The sequence below is a fragment of the Acinonyx jubatus genome, chromosome B1 (genome assembly GCF_027475565.1).
Source record: "Acinonyx jubatus isolate Ajub_Pintada_27869175 chromosome B1, VMU_Ajub_asm_v1.0, whole genome shotgun sequence".
Classification (NCBI taxonomy): Eukaryota; Metazoa; Chordata; class Mammalia; order Carnivora; family Felidae; genus Acinonyx; species Acinonyx jubatus.
The window spans coordinates 74,064,483-74,088,028 of record NC_069382.1 but is presented as its reverse complement, the minus strand read 5'-3'; the positions used below and the strand labels follow the sequence as shown (position 1 = coordinate 74,088,028).

General features: G+C 39.1%; 1 protein-coding gene across 5 annotated transcripts in view; it reads left to right on the top strand.

The window, feature by feature from the left end:
- FHIP1A (FHF complex subunit HOOK interacting protein 1A) overlaps positions 1-23,546 on the top strand; it is a 242,186-nt gene that overhangs the window by 147,227 nt on the left and 71,413 nt on the right. For all 5 annotated transcript variants that reach the window (XM_015081392.3, XM_015081397.3, XM_053216866.1 and 2 more), the window contains 2 exons: positions 5,289-5,520; positions 17,147-17,773. In XM_015081392.3, coding sequence (XP_014936878.2) covers positions 5,416-5,520; positions 17,147-17,773 — 732 coding nt within the window. In that variant the 5' untranslated portion in view covers positions 5,289-5,415. The remainder of the gene's footprint in view (positions 1-5,288; positions 5,521-17,146; positions 17,774-23,546) is intronic.

Sequence of the window (23,546 nt, the reverse complement as noted above, 5' to 3'; positions counted from 1 at the left end):
TTATTTATTTTTGAGACAGGGAGAGACAGAGCATGAACAGGGGAGGATCAGAGAGAGGGAGACACAGAATCTGAAACAGTCTCCAGGCTCTGAGCTGTCAGCACAAAGCCCGACGCGGGGCCTGAACTCACGGACCGCGAGATCATGACCTGAGCCGAAGTCGGCCGCTTAACCGACTGAGCCACCCAGGCACCCCTGCTTTGGGTTCTTTAAGTGAACTAGGCTTTAATTGTTGTTTGTTTGTTTAATATACCTCCTTTTCTTTTCTTTTTTTTTCTTTTTCTTTTTCTTTTTTTTTTTTTTTGAGAGAGAGAGTGTGTACGTGCAAGCATGAGTTGGGGAGAGGGGTAGAAGGAGAGGAAGACAGAGGGAATCTTAAGCAGGCTCTATCAGCATAGAGCCCAAAGCGGGGCTCCATCCCATGATCCTGAGATCATGACCTGAGTTGAAATCAAGAGTTGCACACTCAACCGATTGAGCTCCCTGAAATATGCTTTTAATTGTTAAAAAGAGTACAAATAGAATCCATTTATAACTAGAAATCTTACAAAGGTTTTTATATTATGGCCATTATTCTGCTTCTAAGCTATCTTCTTACCCCTCCCCCATTAGTAAAACAGTGGAATAAAGTACAGAAAATAATGACTTTTGAGCTGGGAGAGACCTAAGAAATAACCATGTAATCCTAGTAACTCATCTAAATCAGGTTCCAAACCAAGAGCCCTGTTTTCTTACTCAAGGTCTCACAGCTGGTTAGAGTCCTGGAGCCATCTCCCAGTTCAGAGTTCAAGTCTCCAAGTGGTGACTTGACATTTTCTGACCTCCACACGTGGAAGACTGAACTAAAAACTCTTAGCCCTATCCTTTGTTACCACTTTAAATCCACCTAATCTCTCTAAGCATTTCCACAAGCCAACCAGAGAAATATGAGGAGGGAAGAAGGAGAAATGGGAAGGAAGCCTGTCATGCCTTTTCATCAAGTTCAAGAGATTGCTTCTAATTTGGCGACTCACTGTGGAAAAACTCAGTGTGGCTTTTCTTTAAGTCTAGGCCTCTCCTACCCATGTTCTTGACCTTGCCTTTCCTCTGCTCTTGTTGCTATATCAAAATCCTTACACACACACACACACACACACACACACACACACACACATATATAAATATGTCTATAAATATACATATATATTTAAATTCTCTATGTTCATTGGTTCCTTCCCATTAGGCCTGCAAATATGATCATTTTTTCCTTAATAAAAATGTTCCCTTGGCCTTGTTTCCCCTTAAGGTGACCATCATTTCTTTTCCTTAAGGAATTTTTTATAATACATTGTTAGAAGATATTATATTTAAATAGATAAAAGAAGGATGGTATGAGTGGTATGAGATCATGTATCATTAAATGACAAAATGTTTACTTTGTAATTTCAGTCTTATAGTGAAAGAGGGGTATATGAAAATAGAGTCATTTGTTGTTCAGGGGGAAAGTGATTTTCACACATTTATAGCTTTCCTCAGTATTAAACTTTTCAGAGGAGCCTGAAATTAGATAAGGATGTCTGTCTATTTGGGAATGAGGCTGAAGGAATTTTTGCAGTGGCAAGAGGTATAATCTAGTAACTAGAATCTAAGCCTTTATGATCTGATGGTATATTTTATAATTCTGTGGTACGGAAGCATATGCATGTGCTTTTTTTCATAACCAAATAAAAGATATAATGTACTTTCAAAAAAGAGCAAATAAGAATACATATAATTCTTATGTCAGTTATCTCTATCCCCAACAGTGATTTAATAGCATTTTTCTTTCCTTACTGATGAAAAATGTTTTTACATATAATATTAATGAGATATATAAATTTGACTGTTCAGTAATTTTGGAAATAATAAAGTCAGTTCTGTCTGCAGTATAGAATCTGTGCTGGCTTATCAGATGCTATACATGTATTTTGGTAGCTCCTCCCCCCCACCCCATGCCAAAAAACTCAACAACCACACCACAAAACCACATGCAACCGCTGTCGGAAAGAGTCCTTTGGGTATTTTTCAGTGTTGGTGGTTCATTTGAAGAAAGAAAAAAGTCACTCTGAATGGTTTATAGAGCTGTCTCTCAGGCATGAAATTCGAGTTGAAGAGCGTGTGGGTATTTGCAGGGAGAACAGGCTGAATATGTGGCCAGAGTGTTCCTTTAAACAGTCCCAGCACCTATAGGTCAGGCTACAGAGAGTAGAGAGCAAGAATGGGGAGAAAGGTACAACAATGCTGTACTTATGACTTGAGCACATGTTCCGGTGGCTGCAGCCTCTTTTACCTGCTCCTGGCTTTTTGTTTAGTTTTGTCCTTCTCTGTTCTTCACTTGGGACGTTCAGCTGTGCTCTGAGAGTTAAATAAAAAGCCTGGAATGGAAAAAATGCAAAAGGGAAAAAAAGTGAAGCCTGAGAACAGGCAGATGCAGGAATATATTGAAAACCTTGGCATTTGAGGAAATATGCCTTTATACATCTCTCATAAATATGGAGTCCTCTCTTTCAGTTTTCTATTGCCCTGGGGACGAGCTAGTGCTTTAATACTCTAACATGGGAATGAGAGACAGACAGACAGACAGACGGAGGAAATATCCAGCTTTCTTGTCTCGGATGTGTTGGAAGTATTTTCATTTATAGAATCTTCTGGCAGTTTCTCCTTCTTAAACATGGCTTGCTTGACTTGCCTGATACCCACCCCCCCTTGTTCTCCCAAGCTTACCCGTTATTGTGGTTTCTGTATTTATGACACATTTAGAATCTTCTGTATTTATGACACATTTAGCCTTAAAAATATGATTGGTCAAGCATCGTCCAAGCGAGATGCACTTTCCTTAGAGAAGATACAGCCTCCTTTGGGAATAGGGCCAGGGATTAAAGCCAGGAGAAAGGAGAATATAGATTTCTAGTAAGAACAGTGGACTGGGAATCAAGAGACTTACCTTTGATTTCCATCAAAACTAACCTGTGGGGCACCTGGGTGACTCAGTGGGTTGACCGTTTGACTCTTGATTTTGGCTCTGGTCATGATCCCAGGGTTGTGGGATGGAGCCCTGAGTCGGGCTCAGTCCCAGAGTGGAGCCTACTTAGGATTCTTTCTCTGCCCCTCTCCCCTGGCTTGCACACCCTCTCTCTCTCTCTCTCAAATAAAATAAAGTAAAATTAAAACAACAAAATAAACTAATTCGTGATTTATGATTTTAGCTAAGATATTTATCTTGTCTATAATGCAGTCTCACTGTCTGAAAAGAGTGCGTGTGCAGCCCCTCTGAGAACAAACCTAACAGACCTTAGAGAGCATGTTTCTAATTTTGATTTAGAAGCAGTTGGCATGTTGAATGTTCCCTTCTTATGTCAGAAGAAGAATCTGGGGATCCTGGGGTTGGGAGGAGTCTCAAGGAGTCTTGTACTTTTTGAACCTCTGGGATGAACCAAAACACTCTGATTTTCCTCATTATTTTCATTATAGCATCTGAATAAGAGACATTGCCACAGAAATATTATGTTTAAGACAACAAGGGAGTTAAGTCAGAAACTTGTTTTTATCTCTTATCACGTAAAGCAGGGCCACATACTGAAATGTTACCTAATAAGGGCCAGTCCAGTAACCAAGAGTGAGGTGATGACGCTGGCTGTCAGATTCTAGGGAGTGGTGGGGACCGTGGGAACGGGAAATGTATACCCTGTGTGTGTGGGGAGGCCACTCCTGGTGTTTAAGACACCACATGGGCCTGTCAAAACATGCCTCTTAGTGGCAAAGAGCTATTGTTGGCAGTGGGCAATGTCTTATTGAAAACAATAGATTTGTATTATTAGCAATTAAGAATTACATGTTGGAAAATTCACCAATTTGAGTAATAAAATATAGTCCTAGACGATACACATGAGCTCTTTCCCTCGGGTATGTAATTTGTGTGATCTTTCTTCAAAGAGGCTGTCCTCTTTCTACATACTTTAATCCCCTTCCATTCTCCTTAAAAAATGTTTTCTTTCCTCAAGAATGATCACCTCTAGCAAGTTTTCTGTTCTTACATTCTAACATTTTTTCCCCCAGATATGAATGTTGAATGGTTAGCCTTCTACCCCCAACAGATGTCCTTGTTTTGAATACTCCTTAACTATGTTCTAGTTAATTTCACTCCCCGCAAAGAACTTGAGCCATAAGTCTAACCTGAATCCTCACATTAAGCCCCCTTTCTCACACTTTATTGTTAGTGGGCGGAACAGTTGACCAGTGTGATACCCTTCATATTACTCAGTTGAAAATAGTTGGGGTTTTTTTTGGCACTGAAAGTCTGGAAATTTTATCATGGATTTTGTTTCCCGGTGCTCTAATAATTATCCTGTAATCACTTTGAACTCTCTCCAGTTTGTACGCTTAAAAAAAAAAAAAAAAAAAAGGATTCTGAACTGTACCCAGTCCTTTGGATGGGCTGACCACAATGATAAGACAATACCATTGTCTTACCACTTTTGTCTGAGAGTTAGCAACACGCAACTGGCTCATATTTACTATACACTCTGTGACCTCAATATCTTTTTTCTCCCTACTGGCTCTGTTGTAGTCATACTTTCTTCATATTTTATCCACATAATTCATTTTTCATTTGTAAGTGTGCTATCTTGTACTCACACCGAGTAAGCACTATCTTGTTTTTGATGGATCATTTCTATCTGTGATTTGTCAAGGTTACTTGGAATTATATTATTTTTCAGAAAAGCTAGAAACCTTAACTTGGTTTGTAGCTATGAAATGACTGAGAATGCTTTAAATTCCATTATGACAGCCATTGATTAAAAAAAAATTCAATCATAATGGACCCAGGAGTCTGGGTGCTGTTTTATAAGTACCCCAAGTGGCATCAAGCCATTTATTTCTGTCGCTGTTACTAATGGTTTTCCTGTTTCTGGATGTTTTTAAGCTCCACAGACATTGTTATCATAATCTCTTGCTTGATTATAGACACTAGATTTGAATGATTAGAAATTCAATCTAGGGGACTGTGGTTGGTGGTAGTGGAGAAAATAAAGCTGATAATTGTTTAATTCATGCACGTAGCTTTGGTAGTAGCATCATTATTTTATATTTTTGGTAGCAAGGTAGGAGAAAATAGGAGAACCCGTAGATAGAGTAGTAATGTCTCTTTCGTGGATATTTTGTTCTGCGTTGGACTTTGAGAATGTCTATGCTTGGATTTAAATTTAATAGCCAGTGTCCTATTAAATATATGAACATAACGAGATGTGTTTTTGTTATTGTCCTTACAGGTTTCAGAAGATAACAATGAAATGTGAAGAAGTTACATTTCTTACGTGATACTTGAAAGTTAGTGACTGCTTGCCAAATTTTCTGGAAAATTAAATATGACTTAGAAGCATTGATGTATGAAGGTTTATGATGTCATCGGTTGCGACAGAAAGTAAACTCCAGCAGACTGTGAGCCTGCAGGGAGTTGACCCAGAAACATGCATGATTGTATTTAAAAACCACTGGGCACAGGTAATGTATGAGTTCCACTTCCTCTGCTGGCCTAGGTAGCCCTCAAGGTCTCCATCACATTGAACCAGGATTGCCTATCTCTGTGGCACTAACTAAGGCTTCCAGAAGTATAGGGCACGGAAACCCTTTCAGGTGGAAGGGAAAGCAACTTTTTTTTTTCTTTCCTAGAATAGGGATCTGGTTAAAAACCATGGTTGCCATAAAAGCAATTAGGGAACATATATGTTCCTCAGATATTTTTAGAAGAACAGCAATTGGCCTTAAAGTGACTTTTGCATCACTTTGCAGTAGACTTGACCTTGTTTACAAACTCTCTTTCCCTCCTCCCTGATGATTTCCATTTAGTCCTCACATTCCAATAGCACTAAAATACACATTTATGAAATACCTACCAAGTGCTGTGCTGAGTACTTCAAAAGCTTTAAGCTTTATGTCATTTAATCTTCTCCGCAAACCCACAAGGCAGTTAATATTAGCTTCCTCATTTTACAGATGAGGGAATAGAAAATTAGCGATGTTAAATGACTTGCTTGAGGTTATACAAATAGCGAGTTTGCAAGCAAGTGCATAGACCTTGGTCCCTTGACTCGTGTATTTGACCTCTGTGCTTCTACCATTTTTTGGGCACCTGGTGGTCCCTGTGTAATTTAACAAAAGAAGATGCCTGGCAGTACCTGAATTCATTAGAAAGCTGTTTATAAAAGTTTTCTTGATTATTTGTTTTGACTTCTCTGTAACTCTGATCTGCTCATAGAGATAATTAAGGGTTGAGTGTTCAGAAAATTTATCAGCTCACCACCTTTCCTCAGGGAGTTTGTAAGTAGTAAAATAAATAAAATTGGCCTTCTTTACTACTTGTCCAACATTACACTCCCTAGGTGAGCTGGTAAGTGGCTATTTATGTGACAGTTTTTTAATGACTACCCAGTTCCTTCCTGTGGCCGGACACAGCACAGGGGTTAAAGCACTGAGCCTGCAAATCACAACAATTATAGGGGACACAGTTTAGATCAAAAACAAAATCGATTCTACTTCTGGGTCATTTGCACTTTTTAGCTTCTTGTCATTCATATAAAGCTTCCAAGATTTTTTATGCATTTCCCATTCTCTGACTTTTTACAATTAGAATCATAATGGATTTGCTCTGGATTTTAAGGGCATGTCTGCTTTAGCAAAGGGAGGAAAGTAATTCAGGAGTTTTCCAGATAATTAGAGTAGTTGTCTTTGACTTTGCACTTTTATAAGTATTTTAATGTGCCAGCTCCAAAGTGGGTTTGTGAAGCAAGGGGATGTGGCTGTTAGCCCATTGGGTGTGGGAAGAATATTTTAGAAAGCCTATTTTTATCTTTATCTTTATCTTTAATTTAACTTAATTTTATTTTTTTGAGAGAGAGAGGGCAGAGGCGGGGCAGAGGGAGAGGGAGAGAGAATCTTAAGCAGTCTCCATGCCCAGTCCAGAGCCTGACATGGGGCTTGAACTCACAAATGCATGAAATCATGACCTGAGCCGAAGTCAGACACTTAACTGACTTAGCCACCCAGGCACCCCAATTAGATGTTTTATATTAACAGTACTTTCAGCCTCAGTCATTTCACTTGGCTGAAGAACTCCCATCATTCTAGTACGTATTCTTGGCTCTGAGCCCATTTTGTTTATTTGTATAAAAATACTTTTGATTGTAATTGTTCCTGGTGGAGTATCTGTGATGTGGTCCATTTAATATCCATTTATATAGACATGATATATCCAACCTCTTGATTTTATGTGGATGGATCATTTGCCCTGTTAAATTCCGTCCTGGGCAAGCTTTCTTCAAAGCTGTTGGAGTGCTGTTAGAGAGTCTTAATTCATGAATTTGTAAATACTCTTTCACACTAGTGAAGGAGTAAATTAGTGGTCCCAGAATCATATTACTCATTTCCCTATCTTATATGAATGACTTCAGCATTATCAGACATTTTGGGTTATCTGAAACATAGTACCCTTTGTTTAGTGCAGAAAATATATATATTTTTTCTTTTCAAAATTTTAAATGTTTATTTATTTATTTAGAGAGAGAGTGAGGGTCAGAGAGAGAGGAAGAGAGAGAGAGAATCCCAAGGAGGCTTCATGCTGTCAGTACAGAGTGCGATGGGGGATCATGACCTGAGCTGAAATCAAGAGCTGGATGTTTAACCAACTGAGCCACCTAGGAGCCCCTCTTTTCAAGTTTTTACTTAAATTCTAGTTAGTTAACATATATTGCAATACTGGTGTCAGAAGTAGAATTCAGTGATTCATCACTTACATAACAACACCTAGTGCTCATCACAAGTGCCCTCCTTAGTACCCATCACCCATGTAGCCCAAGCCCCACCCACATCCCTCCATCAACTCCCAGTTTGTTCTCTATAGTTAAGAGTCTCTTATGGTTTGTTTTCCTCTCTTTCTTTTCCCCTCCTCCCATATGTTCATCTGTTTTGTTTCTTAAATTCTAATATGAGTAAAGTCATATGGTATTTGTCTTTCTCTGACTGACTCATTTAGCATAATATACTCTAGCTCCATCCACTTCCTGGCAAATGGCAGGATTTCATTTTTTTTTTTTTGATCTGATGGCTGAGTAATATTCCATTGTATCTATATATGCCATATCTTCTTTATCCTAGTGCAACAGAATATTGAGTTGAGAGTAGGGATAACTTTGTCAGAGGGAATGGTGTTTAGTTATTAAATACTTGCTTTTATAAAGTGGAGACACTCTTTGTTTTATTGTTGTTTCAACCATTTCTTTAACTTTCTTACCTCTTTAGCCTTGACTTTTCCTTTTAAATAAACCTGCAAAGTGCCCACAGTGTCTATTTACTTCCAAGAAAGGCTCTTGAGGACCTTTCTGTTGCATTTCTTCACATTGAAGAAATGCATGTGAATGTCAACACAATTATTGTTAAATGGAGATTTACCAAGCCCAAACTGCGGATACATTGGTATAGGGGGCACAGGTGGACATGGGAATGTGTAAGCCTTGGTCTGAGCTTTCAAAGAATGTATATGCTGGGATACCTGGGTGGCTCAGTCGGTTGAGTCCGACTTCAGCTCAGGTCATGATGTTGTGGTTCACGAGTTCGAGCCCTACATCGGGCTCTGTGCTGACAGCTCGAAGCCTGGAGCCTGCTTCAGATTCTGTGTCTCCGTCTCTCTTTGCCCCTCACCCCTCATACTCTGTCTCTCTGTCTCTCTCAAAAATAAATAAACGTTTAAAAAAATTTTTTTAAATGAAGAATGTATATGCTACTTTGGATGACAAGGTGAGATACATGATTAGAAAATGAATAATATTACTACAGGAATTAAATCAAAGGAAGGGACTATTATGGGTGAAAGTGGCTTGGGAAATGGAGGAGGTGAGATTTTTGCTAGCTTGACTATAGGGAAGGAAAGTTTTCTTGACAAAGGAAAACAATGTTTTGGAGAAGATGTTGGGAAGAAATGTTCAGCTTTGGCTTTTCTTGGTGATAAAAAAAAAAGTGAGGAAGTTAGGGCAAAGTGGACGTGCAAGGCTGACTCAGGTAAGGAATGAGAGATTCAGTTGATAGGAATAAATGAGACTCATTTCAGAGTTTTGTACATTAGTACTTTGTTGTGAGTTGTGCAGTGTGGAGGTACATGTGGAAGGGTTGCAGAGGATTGGGAAGTGAGCTAAAGCCTGACATAATCTCCTGTGACTAGTGTGACAGCAGCCCCTGGGTTCCCCTGAGGCCACCCAAGGAACCTGTAAGGCTGGTAAGAAATGTGGCATAGTCAGAACTGGGTGACAACATTGTGTTTACCGAAGTGCCCCAGCAGCTGGCAAGCATAATACTTTTTATCTGTTAAATTAGGGAAAATGAAGTCAACAGACGTCCGTGGTATCCAGAGTTCTTCTGTTTGTTAGGGTACTTGAGTACAAATTCAGCCTAATTAACATGTATTTGGCAGTTTCTGTTCCAGGCCTTGAGTTACAAAGCAAACTCTGATGGAGGAGGCTATCCGCTTGCCCACCTACACGCTGCAGTCTGTCAGGGACAGCTTGTCACACAACCAGCCATCATCCACGGCAGTCTGTGATTCAGGAAGGTTGCCAGTGGAGAGATCTTGAGTGGCCCAGTTGTGCACTTGAGTTTCCAAACTGTTCCCTGGGCCCAGTGATGTCATGACATCCCCAGAATAGTTCTTTAGGGGACATTCGGCAGGTGACATTGCTGACAGTGAATCCAGGCCATAGGACGCAGCCTCTGGCTTGTACTTTCTCTCACTTTCTGAGACGCCGTCTTGCACTGTCATGTTGCCAGAGCAGTGACTCTAAAACCCCAGATTTGCCCGTGTCAGTTTTCTAGTTGGACATTTCAGTGGCATCCGGGCACCTACAGGCCAGCACTTCACACAGGGCCTTTATGGTCTGGCTTCATTTCACTCCCTGTCTCTGATTTATTCTCTAGAGATGGGAAATTACTTGGAGTTCCTAGCCAACCCCACTCCTAGGCAGTGGCCTTCATGCTATTTCACGCTTCTCTGCTTTAGGCATTTCCTCCTCTTCCTGCCTGGAATATCCCTCCCCCTGGTTAAATGCCTCTCCTTCTTAAAGACTCTTTTGGGACATCAGTTTTTCTAGGAAACCTTCTCTGCTCTCTTTTATGCTTCCACTCTGTGCTCCAGCAGCATCCTGAGTGTTCTTTCTCTGTTATACCAGATACATTTTATTAAGATTATGTGTGCGGTAGTTTCCTTCCACCCTCATTTCAAGCTCCTCATGATCAGAGACCATTTATAGTTGACCTACATCTCCAAGTGCCAAGAATAGCGTAGCCCCACTGTTGTAGATATTCAATAAATTGTTGAACTGCGAGATAGGAACATTGTATGAAGTACAACTTTAGAAGAGCTAGGTGACTTAGAAAACAGCTTTGAACATACATTAGTATTAAAACATTCTATAATTTTGTAGGAAGGTCTTTGGACTTCTATTTAATTATCTGTGATTTCGAGGACTGTGTGTGTGTGTTTAGTTTTTATAGTAGTCTGGAAGAACGATTTATAGTCAAGTAGACTATTGTTTTTATCTCTTGCCTTTACTTCTGTGCTTCTTCTGAATGGAAGAGAGAACAGGATGTAAGAAGCATTGGTCCACCAGATAATAAACTGTTCAACTATTTTGCCATGTGAATTAACCCACCCATACACCAGTTTTTCGTAATGGCACAGCTGTACCGTGAAGCTTCATGGACCTTGCTCTATTCATTCTCTGTCCTCTCCTTTTGAGCCTTGAATCAGTATTGGTTATATACTCAATGATGTCTGCACTTAGAGCTAGGAGAACAGAAGTGATGGGTTAAAAATAAAATCAATTGGAAATGCACATTTCTGTGTGCTTCTGGTTAGTCAATAGCCCAAAGCTTCTCCTTACCACCCCTCAGCCTCCAAAAATAAGTGGTTATACAATTTTTGAGCCAAGAAAATTTCAGCTCAGACGGAATAATGACAATGGATGAAGAAAAGCCAGTGAGTCTAGTAGCCTTTCTCTTCTTGGTGAGGGTGGGGATGGGAAAAATTAGATTAGTTAATTAAGTCAAATGTCTTCCCACAATAATGCAAAGTAGATGATATGGTTTAAGTATAGTATCTTATGTAGAGCTCCAAGGGGCCTGATCCTAGTAAAGAAGTATAGAGGACTGCTAAATGGATTTGAGATGCATCTGTTCCCTGTGAAACTGATTCTCTTGTTCCGTTCGTCTTCATTCTTTTGGTCTATGCCTTGTCATGGACGAAATGACAAAAATTAGTCTTTTCATTAGAGATGAAAAGTTGGGAAGTATTAGAGAATCTCATCTTAATATCTTAGTCAAATGATGTTTGTTAATATTTTAAAAATTTATATCTCTTAGCTTCTCAAGTAGCTCTGAACTTGACAGTAGAAAGCGAAGCAGAACAGAAGCTTTATTTCTTTAGAGGGCTGAGGCATTAACTTATGCTTCTAGTGGACTTTAAAGTGGTCGAACATGTGGAAATATCAACAGTGCACCCACTGTATGATCAGTGATAAGTCTGTTTTTTACCATGGAATATTATTACATAGATCATTATTCTTAAATCCTTTCCCTAAAACCTAAATTTAACAAACATACCCAAATGAAGGTTTTATTATGTTATTTTATTTATTGATGTTTCTACCATGTTTCTTTATTATGGTAGTGCTAGACCATCTTTGGTCCCAAGGAGGTATGATGTGTAGAGATAGCTCCTGCTTTTACCCTGTTCAATCCCAGATTTAGATATGCCTCTGGAGACTGGGACTGGAGCTGACATGAACCAAATTGTACAAGCACAGATAGATTACTAGGCTGTTAATCTTAATACAAAAAGAAATGACTCAGTAGTTGTCTCCCATGGCAATAGGTGTGCCAGGAATACCCCGGATTGAAAGACAAGGACTGGATGGAAACTTAGTTTTGTTGTAGTTATTTGGTACATTAAGTGGAATTTGGCTTAAGATCGCAAAAGCCTGGCCTTCTTCTGTGTGATGGAAAATGTTGCTTAGTAACTTGGTTTTTTCCACGATGCCACTTTAATTAGCATTCCAAAGGATTTGGAAGTATGGGTTATACTCATGTGACTTTCTTGAAATAACTAGGCTCTAACCAAAGTAGCATAAGTAATCATCTCTTAACATATGCGTGTATATAAGACATAAAACAATATTAAGATGTAGTCAAAGCTAATCTGACAGATAAACACTTGTGTTTACCATGAAGAATAATCATTTGTTAGCTAGAGGAGTGATTATGTGGATCTTTCATTTGAGATGCCTATTTTAGAATTTGTGAATATTTTTAATCCAGGCCTATTATTGCTGACTGATGGGGACCATCATTAGGAGTAGCTGATATCCTTAATAAAAGAAAAATGCTATTTATTCATCTCCTTTACCCCTAATAACCTTTATATTTATAGAGCAAATGACTTTGAAGTTAGGTTAAAATTTAAGCGTATTCGTCAGATGATAATTTGTATACAATTGTTCATACTGTTGATTTTTTGTACATTTGTGATAATTTACATGTGGCTCTATTTGTGATCCAGGCTATGATTCACACATATATGTATCAGCTTATATTTTTTAAAGTTTGTAGACCAACAAATGCCTAGCCATGATCAGCAAAACATTTACAGTGCTATTTCCGATCTTAGCTGCCTTACTTAATGAGCTGGGGCTGAAGCAGGGCTTGATTGCTTTATTAAATGGCATTTTTAGCCGAAAGAAGTGAACTTGTTTAGTAAAGGAAATATCTGCACAGCATATTTTGCTTGTGTTCATTCTCTTCCCATCTCTAGGTCCCTCCAGCTCCCCTAATGGTGTTTTTTTCCGGGACCTGAATCCCCGAGACTGAGTATACAGCTGAGAAGCCAACTTAGCAGAGTTGTGAGCATAAGATAGAGGATACTCAGGGGAATGTGCTAGGCCTGGGGAAGCCACCAGGAGCAGCAAGAGACCGTGGATCTAGAGGACTGGAAGCTCAGAGTAGATACATGGATGAAAGTAGGCAGCAGGCAGAAGTCAGGACACAGGAGTACTGGTATGGTGGAAGTGATGTGAGAAGACAGCACTAAAGGAAAAAATAAGGAAAAGTCCAGGTCACGTGAGAAAGCATCTACAGAAACTGAGAGAACTGTGACACCATCTGGGCAGTGAACTTGAGGCATCAGTTCTTTGGCATTTCAACGCATGTTGTGCTGTAGCCGAGAAGCTTCTTAAGACATTCCCTGTCAGGTTAGGAACCAGGCCCTGGGTATGGGCCCTTAGAGACCACTCTTAAAAGCAGTTCGTGGGTGTGTCTGCCAGGAAGGGAAAGGGAGGTGGCCTGGGAGGGTCCTGACACCTAAGAAGAGAGGTTAAGGACATGTGTCAACACAGGCGTAATTAACGCTTTGCTGAGCACTGTATATTCCATGACTCACAGGCCTTGGTGTAACACACCCTTTTCCAGGCAGTAACACCACCCGGCCAGCGGCCAGCGCCGGGAATGAGTAAGGGCTCTTAACGTGTCTGCTCCATTGCAGATGATCAACAAACCTTCAGTCTCCATGGGTTATCATAGCTCTGTTCTTGAGTTTCTCTGCCCATTAACCAGTGTAGAGGAGCTTATACTATAAAGAGGGTAAAGATGCTTCAATTTAAAAGTGGCCAAGTAGTTTGTCTTCTGTATAAAAAACTCAGTTCTCTTTTCTAAGCTTTTTCACAGCAAAAAAAGTAAGTCTGTTTGCAAAGGAATACAGTGGAATAAATAATATGTGACGGTTAATTTATGAGAAAATGTGCTTCATGACTATGTAAATAGTTCTGCTATATATTACTTATATATATTTAGATGTGTAACATACACTTACTTACATGCATGCATATAGTATAAATACATATACACGTGTATAAATTTATATTGCTTAGGAATTTATGAGAATTAGGAGATTTTCAATTATTAATTGCTTTTAACTCAGTGTTTTGGTTTTTCTTTTTTTTAAGTTTAATTTTTGAGAAAGAATGAGCAGGGTTTGGGCAGAGAGAGAGGGGAACAGAGGCTCTGAAGCAGGCTCTGTGCTGACAACAGAGAGCCTGATGTGGGGTTCAAACCCACAAACTGAGACCATGACCTTAGCCAAAGTCAGATGCTTAACTGACTGAGCCACCCAGGTGCTCCAGTGTTTTGGTTTTTTAGAAAAGAGATTAGTGCAAAATTACTTTGTCTACTTTTATTTGTATTTATATTATGAAATTAGATCAATTTATAGGGGAGAAGAAGTAATTAACCTTAAAATCCCATTTATATCTTTTCAGACTCACTTATGATCCTGTGTCTATTTGTCAATATATTTAGTTTTTAACTTAAATTATTTCATATATACATTTGCATGCAATGATATGTTTCACTTAGTGTTTATTTTTAATAATTTTATTGTATGGTGATGTAACATTTCGATTATAATTCTCTTATTGTTGACTGGGTCAATAATATTTTTATTTTTCATTATTGAAAATATCATTGGCGTGAACATTTCTTAACGTATTATTTTTGGATTGTTTCCTTAGATTCTCCCCAAAGTGAGATTAACAAGTCAAAGGGCAGGGATAATTTTATAGCTTCTGATACAGATTGCCAAATTGTTTTCCAGAAAGATGGAGCTAATTTGCCCCACCACTAACAGTGTATAAAGCATAGGATCAATTTTAGACAGTTTAGACAGTCTGAGCACACATGAGAAGTGTAATTACATTTCTACCCTGAGGCCTACCTGTATAGATAGTTCTCATAAGTAAACTCAATATGTGGACTTTGAAATTATGGAACTGGGAGAAAGCGTGTTGCTGATTTAGTCTTCAGAATGTGGAACCTTGAAGTTCAAGCTGTGGGGGCTCGAGAACATACGTGTTGAGGTGGAGGCCCCTTTTGGACAAGTGAGGTACTGTGGTCCCATGCTGGGAGATGTTGTCAAGGCCAGAGCAGAGGGAAAGGACAGCCAGATCCCAACATTTCTGCCAGTGAGGTAGTCAGGCCTCTGAGGAATTCTGGAGGACTTCTTGGAGGTTGGGGGAAGCTGGGGGATCTCCGGAGTCTGGCAGGGAGCGAAGGAGAGATGTCCGTCCAGTGGATGTGCTGGGGCTGAGTCATTAAGCCAGGTGCCACCTGGGTAGCTGCGAACCCAAGGCCTTTCTCATTGAAAATGTCAACTCAGGGGTGTTGCAGTCATTTTTTTTCTTTGTGACAGCATTATTCATTTCATAATGAAGGTTGATAGAGATTCCAGATTCTGTAGAATTCTGTTCATTCTATGAGGATACACTTGCTTGGTCTATAAAGGCTCATTTGCCTTGTTTCTGACAGGAGAAAAACTTAGACCTTTCCTGGGGAAATACATTTTTCTCATTTCTCATGCATGCTGACATAGCATTGTACTTTTGCCAGCTTCCCCAGTGACTTGCAAAAATTCTATAACCTAAATATAGAGCGTGTAACAGCACGTTATAGAACTGGGCCAGGAGGGTACTGCAAAAGACAAACATAATCCCCATAGCGTGCAGTTCAGAAAGGCAAAAAGGAACAAGTATAAATTCATTGCTAGGGTGCTGGGTTGTCTAAAAATTATTATTAGAATATGCATACATTTTAAGGGAAGTCAATTGAATGGATATTGTAGAAATTCCAAGTCATAAAGTTACATGGGAGTTGAGATAGGAAATTCTTTTAATTTCTAGGTCCTAAAGTAGAGGTAAGTACTGATGGGCAGAGAGAGGTAGGAAGCATTCAGTAGGCAGCAGTCATAAGGGAGAAAAACACCAGGACATCGCATGACCTAATTGGGGATTTATTTATATTTTACCGTCAATAGATTTTTTTTCTTTGCGGTGGTAAAACATATATAACAAAGATTGCCATCTTAGCCTTTTTAACTTTCTTATTTATTTATTTATTTATTTATTTATTTATTTATAAATTTATTTTTGAGAGAGAGAAAGAGAGAGCACAAGTGGGAGAGGGTCAGAGACAGAGGGAGACACAGAATCATGAGCTGTCATGTCAGCACAGAGCCCAACGTGGGGCTCAAAGTCGTGAACCACAAGCTGAGCTGAAGTTGGATGCTTAACTGGCTGAGCCACACAGCTGCCCCTCATCTTAACCTTTTTAAAATGCGTAGTTCAATGGCCTTGGCTACCTTCACAATGTTGTGCAACTGTCTCCACTATTTCCAAAACTCTTTTTTATCACTTCAAACAGAAACTTGCTGCATTAGGGATTTACTTAGTAAATGGTCATCCCAGAACTTTTTCTGGTTTTAAAAAATGCAAAGTTCACACCTTCATTTTTTTTAGTTTCATCATATGCCATATGCTAGGGGTGATTGTGCTAGGTATGTATCCCTTGTTCATCAGTTTCCTTTCATCCTTACTAACCTTGCATGCTTGGTGGGAGAATGTGTCCATCCAAGTAGAGGAGGGAGGGATGTTCAGTCGAGGGCGTGCGAAGGAGCCGTGTTTTCCTGTTGGAACCTCCAAATCTATTTGTAGAACATGGGTAGTCTTACTTATTTAATGTATTTTAAAATTAAAAAGTGATATTTTTGACAGTGCAGAAAAAAAGTGAAAATTTATCATCACTTTGAACACAAAAGTGATTATTATTTTTTCATATATATTTTTCGATCTTTTTTCATGTATGTTTTTGACATAGTTGATAATGATGTATCTGACTATATATAAAGACTTTATTTTTCATCTAATATATCACTTACAATTTTTCATTTTGCTCAGTAGTATTCATAATAGGCTCATGAACACAAGTAGCTTAATTTTTTAAACTATACTACTTTCTCTGACGTTTAGGTTGCCCAAATTTATAACAATTTTAAAGGAACATCTTCAAATGTCTGCTTTCTATAGTTTAACCACTTCATTTTATTCTTGTGAGAGAGAGAGAGAGAGGCAAACACAGTGCTCATATTTATCTTGTTTTGGGCCATGGCTCCTGCATTTTCCATGAAAGATAAGGCGCAGTCAGGGGTGGTGTGTATTGTAATTATGGTAAACATGAGATGGATGACAAATGTTTGAATTGGTTACAGGTTGTGAAGATCTTAGAGAAGCACGACCCCTTGAAGAACACCCAGGCAAAATATGGATCCATCCCTCCAGATGAGGCCAGTGCCGTGCAGAATTATGTAGAACACATGCTCTTCTTGCTAATTGAAGAGCAAGCCAAGGATGCTGCGATGGGGCCGATTCTGGAATTTGTGGTCTCCGAGAACATCATGGAGAAACTCTTCCTTTGGAGCTTGCGGAGGGAATTTACTGATGAGACTAAAATCGAGCAGCTAAAGATGTACGAGATGTTGGTCACTCAGTCGCACCAGCCTCTGTTGCACCACAAGCCCATCCTGAAGCCCCTGATGATGTTGCTGAGCTCTTGTTCGGGAACAAGCACCCCTGCCGTGGAGGGGAAGCTGGTTGTCCTCCTCAATCAGCTTTGTTCCATCCTTGCCAAAGATCCATCTATTCTGGAACTCTTCTTCCACACTAGTGAGGACCAAGGGGCAGCCAACTTCCTCATCTTCTCCCTTCTGATTCCCTTCATTCACCGAGAGGGGACAGTGGGTCAGCAGGCCCGGGATGCTTTGCTTTTCATCATGTCTCTGTCTGCTGAGAACAGCATGGTGGCCAATCACATTGTGGAGAACACCTACTTTTGTCCAGTAAGTCCCTCTCGTTGGCATGCTTTCCACCCACTCCGCTTTTCCTCTCTCGTGCTAATGGTAAATACTTTTTTTTATACCTTTCTTTTCAGCAAGTTGTACTTGGCACCTTCTACGGAAAGATGTTTGGAGGAAATCTTTTGGAGGGAGCAATCTAAGTTGAAAAGCTATTTGGCTGAGCATTGTCAGCTCTAAATAAGCCAACAGAGGAAACTCTATGTGTTACCATTTCATGTTTCATTTCTGTTGGGTTAGGAACTATTTTGGTTTTTTACTATGAACATATCCTGAGTGATTGGTAGAACGTGCACTTTCTATATTCTTAGCTTTTCAAGTTGATCTTGCACTGTAGAATCATGGCACGCTGTGAGACTGCTCAGCTGGTTTCACAGGTCAGTTTATTTCTCAGCAAGATAATGATCAGATGATTATAGACACAAAGCACTGATTTTATTTATAAAAATAAATACGTATTTACAGTTTGAGGTAGCAAGAAATACTTCACTCTGTATAGCTTCGTGATCATCGACATGGTGACAAAGAAAGTGTGAGGTCCTTTGCAGGTGTTGGTGTAGCATAGATCCAATCGTGGTCACAGTTCCAGAAAATAATGGGAGCTGTCTGAGGCTCTTAAGATACCTTAGGGCTCTGATTAGTTTTTGGTGTTAGTGTTGTCTTTGGAAGGGGCATTTGAATGGCAGATTTATATCATCTGATTTGTCAGGGATGTTGGGCAACAGCTAATTTTATTTTCCCAACTCAGTAAACACTCCCAGTCTATTTCCATTGTCTGTTCTTTTTAAAAATTTTGTATTTTATTTTTTGAGAGAGGGACAGAGAGTGCACACATGCATAAGTGGGGGAGGGGCAGAGGGAGAGAATCCTAAGCAGACTCCACGCTCAGTGTGGGGTGGGGCACAGGACTTGATCCCATGACCAAGAGATCATGACCTGAGGGGACGCTTAACTGACTGAGCCATCCAGGTGCTCCAATTGGTTGTTCTTCTTACAGTCACCTCATTATATTTCTTTATAAACTGTACTGTCTTAAGTATGCCTGATTCTGCTGGAATAGTAAGACCATTAATGAGTTTTATTGAAATAGGCCAGGCAAGTTGCCATAAGTAGATTAGATTCATTATTAACGAACACTGTATGAGTAGTTCTTGACTGGGGGGAGGGCAGTTAGGAATGTCTGTGGGGTGTCCTTTGTTGTCATAGGGACATGAGGTGGCTGTGGAGGGAGGTCAACTGGCATTTAGTGTTCAGAGGCCAAGGATGCTTAATGTCTGGTAGTTTGTGGAACAGTCTTGCACAGTAAAGAACCGACTTGCCCAAAATGCTAATAGCAACCCTAGTGAATAATATACTGTATTTTGCTTTGAGGTTCAAAAGCAATAATCTTTTTCATGCTACTAAATTCTTATTTTTACTAATAAACCAGGATCACCTAGTATGTGGTGAATATTTTGGGGCAAACAGATGGATAAAAATTTTGAAAATTAGAACTACAGTTCAGAAATTCAGGGTACCATGTGTCTCTTCTGGGTTCTGACCAGTAGAATTAGAAATTGTAGAAAGAGTGATAGTCAGATGGGAAGTAAGGAGCTGATTCCCTTCCATCTGTGCCAACATATTAAATCTCCCTTCCTTACTGCCTTCAACGGTGCGGTTTCTTGTAAACTCTTTTTAAAGAATATATTATCATCGGCAAAAATGGAACTTCTTACCTGAATCTAAGCACCTTTGAAATACATTGCTGTATTACTTTTTTATTTCTTCTGGTGTCTTTAAGCAACACAGATTCATTATCTTACGGTAGTATTGGCTTACTGTAGGTTCGAAGTCCAGCAGGTGTCACTGGGCTAAAATGGAGATCTTGGCAGGGCTCCTGCCTTGGCAGCCTCCTTTCTGGAGGCTCTCGTGGTGAGTGCACTTCTCTGCCCTGTCCTGCTTCTAGAAGCCTCCCACATTCCTTGGCCTGTGGCCCCTTCCTCCACTTGTGCAGTCAGCAGCATTGTATCTCTCTGAACACCATTTTGTAGTCACGCCTCCCTCTTCTACTTTGAAGGAGCCTTGCAATTTACTTTGGGTTTACCTGGATTATCCAGGATGACCTCCTTATTTAACCATCAGCTGATGAGCAACCTTAATTCCCCTTTGCCATGTAACCTATTACATTCACAGGTTCAGGGATTAGAAGCGAACAGTGTGGGTGTGTGGGTGCGGGTGGGCATTAGTCTGCCTATCTCATTTGCTCTGTTCAGTTCAGAGAGCTCTTGAAGAAATTTGAGCAATAACACGGTAGAATCAGAATTCTTTTAGGAGTTTAAACTGGGTAAGATAGGTGAGTTTGCTCAAGATGGGGAGATGCTGAGGAGGTCGGGAGATACATTAGGGTCTAGAAACAAGAATGATAGGGATGAGAATGACAAAGAAGGGCTGGATATGAGCAATGCTGTGGAGGCAGAAGCTTACTAAAAATAGTTTTGTGAGGGACCTATACAGAGGTTTGGGTTTGGGCTTATTTGAATTGTTTTGGGTAGTTCTGTTAAAGAAGGAGCACAGCCATTGAAACAAATCATCAAAATATTCAGGTGGTTCTCCAGATCAGTATGCAAAAGGCAATTAAGAAAAGATATTATCTGCAAAAGCAAACAATTCTAAGGTATCTTGAATAAATCTTAACAAATCTGTGAAAAGGGTTTTACAGAGAAAATTATAAAACTTTTTTAATCAGTATAAAAGAAGACCTAAATAAATGGAAAACTGTTTAGTTTGTAGATACCGTGTAGATGACACTTTCTTGAAAATCAGTCCATAAAGTTAATGCCACTTATGATTTACAACCTTTTATTATAAAAAAGGTAAAATACAGAAAACTTGGGAGAATACCGAAATGATCACCAAATACACACGACTTACATTCAAAATTGTTAATATTTATGTTTATCATCTATGTTTTTTGTTTCTGCTGTACCATTTGGAATGGAGATGTAGACATTTGGAATTAAGTTACAGACATTAAATACTTTAGTATGAATCTCCTATAAATAAGGACACTCTCCTGCATAACCACAATGCCTTTATTATACCTAAGAAAATTATACAGTAATTCCATAATAGGATCTAATAACCAGTTTCTCAGTTATGCCTCGAATGATTTTTGTAGGTTTTTTTTTTCAAACTGGAGTCTGATACAAGGTACATCTCTGATTGTCATATCTTTTTTTTTTTTAATGTTTTTATTTATTTTTGAGACAGAGACAGAGCATGAGCAGGGGAGGGGAAGAGAGAGAGGGAGACACAGAATCTGAAGCAGGCTCCAGGCTCTGAGCTGTCAGCACAGAGCCCGATGCGGGGCTTGAACTCACAGACCGTGAGATCATGACCTGAGCTGAAGTTGGACGCTCAACCGACTGAGCCACCCAGGCGCCCCTGTCATATCTCTTTAAGTCACTATTAATCTATAACAACCTGCCACTTTTTTCCTCAATGACAGTGACTTTTTAAGAGAAGCCATTGTCTTGTTGAATGTCCTACATACTCTGGGTTTGTTTCTTATGTAGTTTAACTTGTCCCTATCACCTGTATGTCCCGCAAATTGGAAGTTAGGTCTAAGTGCTTGATTAAATTCAGGGTAAATTTGTAAGAATACTTTACAGATGATGTGATACACTTCTTATTGCATTATATCAAGAAGCATGTGTTGGGTCGTCTCACTTTTGTGATGCTACACTTGATTACTTATTGGTTAAAGTGGTGATCACTTTATCTCTCTCCAGGTAAAAGTAACATTGCCCCCTTGCAAATGTAAGGTGTAATTTATGAAGTGTTAATGTGACTTAAATCAAAATCCCAATAGGATTCTTCATGGAACATGACAAATCACTGCTAAAAGTCCTATAAATGTGTGTAAAATACCAGGAATAACAGATGATTATGAATAATGGTAACAGTAACGTATTTGTTGAGAACTTACTGTATGGCCGATACTGTTCTTCATGCTTTACATGTATTAAATCATCTAGTCCTCACAACTGTAAGTACTAGTATTATACCCTTTTTTATAGATGAAGAAATTGAGGCACAGTGACAGTAAGTAAATTTATAAAAGGCCTCATGGCTAGTAAGAGATGAAGTCGGGATATGAACTGGGGCAACCTGACTCAAGGACCCTTGTGCTTAAGCAGCACTTTGTTCATTATATGAAGCCTTCCTATAATGCATGAACCATAGGAAGCGACTGGAATTAAGAACAAAAACACAGATTTGGAGAAGATATTTGTAATACACATAACTGCGTATGTGATTGGAACCCCAAATACACAAAAATATATGTAATGCTACAAATTAATAAGAAAACAATGAAACAGCCCATTAGAAAAAAGGGCAAAGGAGGCCCGCATGGCTCAGTTGGTTAAGTGTCCAACTCTTGATCTCAGCTCAGGTCTTGATCTGAGGGTTGTGAGTTCAAGCCTCCCATCGGGCTCCACACCCAGTGTGGAGCAAAGGATATGAATGGACAGTTCCCAGAAGACACCCAAAGCCAATAAACATATGAAAATATTCTCATCTTCAGTAGCATCAGGGAAAATGCAGATTGAACCCACAGTGAGACACCAGATAATGCTCATCAAGTTGGCTAACTGTTGGACATCTGTTAACACCAAGTGCTGTCAAGGGTGAGAAAAAACAACTCTTGAGAATATAAATAGGTACAATAATGCAGGAAAGCTGTATGGCAATATTTAATAAAATGGAATATTTACATACTATGTGATCTTGTCTTCACTTCTAGATATCTGCCCCAGGGAAATCTGGCACATGTTTACAAGGGTACACACACAAAGATATTCAATAGAATAGTGATTTGAGGAAGAGCAAAACAAATACATTAAGGGAAAGATAAATGAATGGTTTATTCTTTTTCAATGGAATACTACTCAGGATTCAAAATGAATGAATCACATGTATTAGCATGTAACTAGATCCACATGTGTGAACATCAGTAATCTAAAAACATGTTGAGTAGAAAAAGTAGAAAGAGGTTTCATATAGCATGTTAGTATTTACATAAATTTTACATAAGGTTTTAACTCACAAAATTTTAGTATAGACTGTTTTTTGGACACATATGTATACAGCGAAAGTATAAGACCAAGCCCAGGAATAATATGTACTGAGTTCAAAATTGTGGTTATTTCTGGGGATGAAGGAAGGAGAAATGATTGGAGTAGGCTTTAGCTCTATTTGTAATGTGGTTGTTTTTTTTTGTTTTTTGGGGTTTTTTTTTGAAAAAATAAAGAGCACTCTGAATAAATTATGGCAAAATATTAAAATATGTTAAGTCTTGGAGGTGTTTTTAGGTTTTATGTTTGTAATATTTTATACTTCAAAATGTAAACATATCACTAGAATGGAGCAGTTTTTAATGTTTATATACCCACTTATTATGTGTTATAAGCAGAATTCACTGAGTAATTGTTGCTTTTATAAAAACGTGTTTTAAAACACTGTACAGTTCATTAAAATTGGAGGGACAACAACAGCTCCAGCTGACCTTATTTGCTAGAGTGGAACACAGAGGTCCGTTGTGCCAAGTTGCCCCTCAGGATAGATCCCATAATCTCATTTGTACCCAGTTTTCTATAATTACATCTGACAACATAATTAAAAAAAAAAAAGAACTCTTTATGTTGATGATAAAAGCGTACTCTGTTAGCCATCCAGCTAAGGACCACAATTGACAAAAAGCTTTCTGTAATTAGTA